Genomic DNA, 6,219 nt, shown 5'->3' on the forward strand with positions numbered 1-6,219 from the left:
AAGGGAAGGGAAATCGGACAGGGCAGACAGAAGGGAACAGGGAAACAAGAGACAAGTGGTTAGTGACTTGGAATTCAGACCAAGTTGCCCCCCTTCTGCCACCCTCAGGTCCCCTGCCGCACCCACCAACCCCAGCAACCCCCATCCCCAAAGCAGGGACCCAGATAGAAAAGTCTAAGGCTGGGGATGGGGTCAGGATGTGATAGATGCCCAGAACAGAACCAGAGGAGGAGGAGGGCCAGCTCCCTGGACCCCGCACGCCCTCCCCCCCTTTTCCAGCTGCTTTATCCCTCCCAGGCAGGCTCTCCTCGGGGACTCAGGAGTCCCAGTTCCCACCTCCCTGGGAGGGATTAGATAGACAAGGAAGAGAAAATAAAAATACCAAGTCATTAATTAGCAGGAAGTAGCGGGTTTGTTTATATGTGTTAATTACTCCTGAGCTGTAATTTCAGGGCACTGAACTCCCACTCCAGGCCATTCTTGGGGCCACACAGTCCCAGAACCTTCTCCTCCCTTCAACAGCCCCGTTCCCTAAGGATCTGTGCACCAGAGGAGGGGACGGATCCCTTTCCCCCCAGGTCTTCCTCATTTCTTCCATCAGAAGTTAAGGTGCCTGGAGGCAGGGGCTGGAGCAGGGAGGGGATGCTGCTGGAGGGGCAAATCCAGGGACAGATGCGTGATCCTGCAGCCGGTTGCTGGGCGACGGGATGCTGCCCCGCAATGTTACCTCGGCAACCGGCTGCAGCTTTAACCCTGGAGGGGGGTCTGGAGGAAGAGGGGAAGGGGCTGGCTTGGTTATGGGGTCCGTTCAGGGCAGGAGGGCAGAGGCGTGAGTAAGAATGCTAGAGTTTTCCCCAACCTTAGCAGAGAGAAAGAAGTGTATATGTTCAGGGGAGCGGGAGATTGGGGCATAGAGAACGCTAAAGACCCGCCTCTTGCCCCTTGTCGGCCAATCAGAGCCTAGCCCTAGTGACCAGGCCTCTGGCTGGGGAGAAGGGGTGCTGAGGTGGGTTTGGAGGGCATCAGATGCAGCCACCGACCCCCCCCCCCCCCGGCCACAGTCTCGAACAGCTCTGGAGCCCAGATGCCTCTTCCACGCATGGCATTCTGACCCACGTCCTGGGGGCAAACCTCGGCTTTCTTCTCGTCCCATCCCAGCTCTTTACCTCCCCTTCCCCTTGCCGGCCCCCCCACAGTTGCTGTTCTGATGCCTGGATGCTCAGGACAGCAGGGGCGGGAAGAGAGACAAGATCCCACCGAAGGGGCAGACTCCCAGGTCATTTCAGCAAGCCCCCCCCCCCCCCCCCCCCCCCCCCCCCCCCCCCGCAGCCGCCAGAGCTGTTTGCTGACGCGGGCTTTTCGGAGCCAGGCTCTCTGCAGGTGTCAATTTATTCCAGGGATGAGGACACAGGGATCCTTACCACACACACCCAGTCATGCCCTCCCCCTCTCCAGGTCCTCTTAAGCTCCTGTCTCCCATCAGCAGGAGGGGGCTTGGGGCTGGCTCCCTCAGGATCTCGTCTGACCGTGCAGGGCTGGGTTCTGCTTCCATAGCCCTACCCTCCCACCCCCTCCTACTAACACGGTCTGACTCTGTGTCCCCCCCACCACTTCAGGTACTTTGGGCCCCGGGCCTCTTGGCTTCCAGCTTCTTTCCCTTCTTCCCTCCCACTGGAGCCCTCCCCCCATCGCTCTCCCCTCCATAGCGCTCCCTGAGAGCATCTTTCCCGGCCTCTTCCAGCTTGCTCTGGCTTCTCCCTTCAGTCTTTTTCCATCTCTCTCCTCTACATCTCCCTCCTCGCCCGTTTCTCATCTCTCTCCTTCAAACCTCTTCCCCACGTTTCTCCCTGAAGCCCCTTCTCTCTCTCCCTCTCCCCTCTTTCCTACCTCTGTCTCCCCCATTTTCTCTCCCCATCTCTGTCTGCCACATCTTACTCCCCCTCCTTCTCCCTATCCCTCTCTGCCTTGCTCTCTCCATTCCTGCCCGGGCCTGACTCCCCCAGCCAGGCAGAATTGAGGGAGGGGGGGCTCAGGCCGCAGCCCCCCCCCCTCCTGCAGTGGGGAAAATGGCTTGGCCGGGAAGGGGAGAAGGAGGGGGAGGGGGAGATGGGAACACACGGGGTCTGTGGGCCCATTCAAAGGATCATTCATGGGCTGGAGAGAGGCAGAGACAAAGAGACCGAGACGCAGAGACACGGCGAGAGCATCCCTAGGCGGAGACACGCAGACAGAGCAGGCTGGGGGGAAACCAGGCGCAGGGAGAGAGATGGGGAAAAGGAGACCCCAGTGGACCGCCACGCATCCCCCTCCTCCCGGCCCGGCTTAGCTCCTACCTGGCTCAGCCCTGGGGCCGTGGTGCCTCCATCCAGGGCTCCGAGTAGGGGGCGGACGGGCTTCGGGAGGGGGGCGGCGGCCTCTGAGCCCCCGCGGCCCCGTAGGCCCAGCCCCCGCCCGCAGCGCCTCACCGGGCGGGGGAGGGGGATCGCCCCAGCCCCGGGGGGCGGGGCCGGGATCCAGTCGATCCCCGGGGAAAGGAGAGGTAGGGGATGGGGTCAGGAGGAACCTGAGAACAGGGAACCCCGCAGTGGGGCCGGAGGAGCGAAGAAGGGGCAACAAGAAAGGACTGGATTGGGGATCCACTGGCTCCGTGGGCCGTCTTCGAGGGACCAGAAGGTGGTACAGGCGGAAGATCCTAAGGGATCGGGTGCGGGAGGAGGTGTCCACGGCAATCCCCAGGGGCCCGGAACCCGGGAGCTCAGGATCTGCGGTGCAGGGGCCGGGATCCAGCCGGAATCCTCGGGGAGGGGGAGGGATCTAGTCGATCCCGAGGGCGGGCGGGAGGGGGAGGTCCAGGGAGTCAGAGGAGGGCGGGAGTCGAGTCTGAATCCCCAGGGTGGGGGTCGACAGGGCTCCTAGGAAGGGAAGCGGGGGTAAGGGGGAGGCTTCGGGGGACGCTCAGCAGCCAGGAGGCCCGGACTCCTGGCTCCGCGCGCCAGGGCCCACCCGCCCCGCGTCCATCCCAGCCCGAGAGTGATGATCCGCCGGCGGAGCAGCCGCAGCAGCCCCGCGCGTCACCGCGCGGCCGCCTCCCCCGCCCCCTGCGGAGAGAGCGGCGCACACCCCTCGCTCGCACCCGCCTGCCCGCCCGCCCGCCTTCCAGAGTGTGGGGGGATTGGAGACGGTGGAAGGGGGCGGGAGCGGACAGACCGACGGATGGACGAAACGGGCCAGGGCAGGGTGGAGACATCCCCCCTCCCTAGGTCTCCCACCCTCGAGGCTTTGGGGGTTGGTGGGCTGGAGACGCGGAGGTGGGGAGGTAGACTATAGGGGGCGGAGCATCATGTGAAGAAGGCGGAGCCTTGCATCTGTGGGAGGAACCATCTCGACAGTGGGCGGGGTTTGACGGCGATGGGTGGGGCTTGGCTATCCGAGCCACCGCCTCTTTTTGGGAGTGGGTCTGGTTTAAAGCTGGAAAGGAGGAGCCAGTGGGGAAAGGGGCGGAACTTTGCGTGGGGACCGGGATCTTTGGAAATCGGCCGGAGGTTGGGGGGTAGATGTTAGAAGAAGCGATCAACTTTGAAAGTGGGCCAATCCGTGACGCAAATCCTCTAGTCCCGCCTTCCAGCCCCGCCCCTCAGCGCTCGGCTCCTCCGCCGCTAATTGGTTCCCGTTTCTCCGCCCGCCAGACGGCTTCGCCACTCAGCAGAGGTTTTACAAAGGCGCAAGTACCCGGGTGAGGACCCGGGCGCTGAAATGAACACGGCCTGGATTGGGCACTTATGGACCTCATTTGCATGGGAGACCGGGATTGGCTGGCATCTCGGGTGGCCTGGGCGGTGTTCGTCCGGCGCGTGACCGTCCACTGCCATGGCCTGGCCGGGTGTTGCTTTCCGCCGCTTGGGCGCCTTGTCCGGAGCCGGGGCCTTGGGCTTGGCCTCCTACGGGGCGCACGGTCAGGGGCTGGGGACGCAGCACACACTGTGACGCCCGTTGCGGGGGGGGTGTGGAGGCGTCTAGTGCAGGGGAGGGGCCTGGGGGAATTGCCAGACAGCCCTCGGAGCCCCGACCCTTTTACAGCCCCTCCAGCCGGGTCCGGTTTGGTTCCCAGCAGTGCCCGTGCGTGCTTCCACCAATCAGAGGCGTCCTGGAGACACTCCTTGTCGCCAGGGTACCCCTGGGTCCTGCCGGGAGCTGGGGCGGGCGAGGCCGGCGCTCCGACGGGTAACCTCTGCCTCTCTCTCTACAGGCGCCCAGTTTCCGGATGCCTACGGAAAGGAGGTGAAGGACCCGCGCTAGGACTCCCCGCCTCCGGGTCTCCGGGCGCCCAGAGTCGGGGGGTCGCCGCGGGGGGCCGCGGAGGGGCGGGGCGCGGGGTCCCGGAGCGCAGAGGGCGGCCGGCCTGAGCCGTGGGTGCCTGCGCGGGAGGCCAGCCCGACTCGAGTTGGGGGCCGAATGGGATCCAGGCTCCCGCGTTGCTGGGGAAATGGCACCCACCCCCAACCACCTTTCTCTTTTCCTTACAGCTGTTTGACAAGGCCAACAAACACCACTTCATACACAGCCTGGCCCTGTTAGGGGTGCCCCACTGCAGAAAACCCCTCTGGGTAATCTGACCCTGCGCCTAACCTCGACCAAACCCCACCCTCTCCCGCTCGGTCTGACCATCTCTTACTGGCCTGTGTTCTTCTTTTATCTCCTTCAGGCCGGGTTACTGCTGGCCTCGGGAACCGCCTTATTCTGCACCAGCTTTTACTACCAGGCCCTGAGTGGAGACCCCGGCATCCAGACTTTGGCCCCGGTGGGAGGGAGCCTGCTTATCTTGGGCTGGCTTGCCTTGGCTCTTTGAGCTTCCGTGTGCTTGCTTTCTGGGTCCTTCTCTGAGAGTTGGAGTAGGGAGGGGATTAAAAGAGAAAGGCAAATAAAGTCACTTGCGTCTTGGTTCATCTTGGAGGAAGAAGGGTAGGGATTGTCGGCCTCTGGACTCCCTCCCTTTCCTAAGACTGAGTCTTGGGTCTGGGGCTTCTGTTCAATTCAAGTTGACTTGTTACAAGGTTCTTAGACCGGAGGGCATCGGAGCTGTAAAGTGCTAGAAGCTATGCAGAGTCTTACTGGAGTGTTCTCTGGCACCTGGGATTCTGTGTTCCGATAAGCTCATCCTGTGGTATCGATGCTCACGGGAACTTGAAGATGACTTTAGGGTGGTGGTTTTCAGCCCTGGCAGCCCACAGATTTATGGAGCCCTCACTCTAGCAGTCAGGACACAGAGGTGGACGGCCATTAGTTATAAAATACTTTGGGGTTCACCACTGGGGCAGATCATCATGTCTGGGGGGGCAGTCGGGAAATGCTTCACGGTGCCCAAGAAGAGGTGGGGAAGGGAAGAGTAACGAGCTTCTCCGCTCTCATTGTGGGTGGGCGGAATTTCTGAGGCAGGAGAGTGAGAAAAGGTGGCCAGGCAGGCTGTCGCGGCACCCACGGTAGGTAGGGAACCGGAAGAGATGTAGGGGGCAGCCAGGGCCTGTGAATTAGTCATCATGTGTCAGACACACATTACAAGGAAATTTAAGTCTGAACAAGATAGATGCCATCGTTTCCCCATGGAGTTGCCTGGCTAAGAGTAGAAATGGGTCATTGTGAGTTGTGCTGTGTGCTTGAAGGAAAAGAACAGGGAGGCTGGGGGACGGTGGGGTAGTGGAGTAGGGAAGGGGAGTAGGGGGCTGGGAAACTGTCACACAGGAAGTCCACTGAAGCGGGAGCTAATCAAGTACAAAGTTGGATGGGAAGCATATATATATGTATTTTTTTTAAAGATTTTATTTATTTATTTGACAGAGGGAACACAAGCAGGGGGAGTGGGAGAAGGAGAAGCTGGCTTCCCGCTAAGCAGAGAGCACAGTGCTGCGGGGCTCAGTCCCAGGTCCCTGGGTTCATGACCTGAGCCCAAGGCTACTGTTCAACAACTGAGCCACCCAGGTGCCCCTAGGGGAAGCATATTCTAGACAGGAAGAGTAACCTTCAGAACTGACTGCAAAGAAGCCGTTCAAAATCCTTGAGGCAGAAGAAAATCAGGTGCACTGAGAAGGGGCAAAACCAGTGTGGCTGATGGGTAGTGGCGAGGGCCCCAGATCCCAGATGCCCATGCGGGCCTTGCCGGGAGTGGTAAGGCACTTGGAATTCATTTGTAATGCAGCAGTAAATGGTTGAAAGGTTTGAAGTCAG

At 61.3% G+C, this 6,219-nt stretch overlaps 1 protein-coding gene across 1 annotated transcript; it reads left to right on the forward strand.

The window, feature by feature from the left end:
- Positions 1-3,815: 3,815 nt before the first annotated feature.
- Positions 3,816-4,927, forward strand: TMEM256 (transmembrane protein 256). The gene is made up of 4 exons (XM_059380345.1): positions 3,816-3,952; positions 4,247-4,278; positions 4,524-4,604; positions 4,703-4,927. The coding sequence occupies exons 1-4, from the start codon at positions 3,868-3,870 to the stop codon at positions 4,844-4,846; spliced, it is 342 nt and encodes a 113-aa protein (XP_059236328.1). The 5' UTR covers positions 3,816-3,867; the 3' UTR covers positions 4,847-4,927.
- Positions 4,928-6,219: the final 1,292 nt, after the last annotated feature.

This window comes from Mustela nigripes, chromosome 16 (genome assembly GCF_022355385.1).
Source record: "Mustela nigripes isolate SB6536 chromosome 16, MUSNIG.SB6536, whole genome shotgun sequence".
In the NCBI taxonomy this organism is placed as follows: domain Eukaryota; kingdom Metazoa; phylum Chordata; class Mammalia; order Carnivora; family Mustelidae; genus Mustela; species Mustela nigripes.

What these genes read in the sequence shown, in the direction of transcription:
- TMEM256 (XM_059380345.1), top strand. Translation starts at nt 3,868, where the DNA reads ATGGCCTGGCCGGGTGTTGCTTTCCGCCGCTTGGGCGCCTTGTCCGGA. An exon ending in CGGATGCCTACGGAAAGGAG is followed by an intron (nt 4,279 to 4,523) that starts GTGAAGGACCCG and finishes TTTTCCTTACAG; the next exon opens with CTGTTTGACAAGGCCAACAA. An exon ending in ACTGCAGAAAACCCCTCTGG is followed by an intron (nt 4,605 to 4,702) that starts GTAATCTGACCC and finishes TATCTCCTTCAG; the next exon opens with GCCGGGTTACTGCTGGCCTC.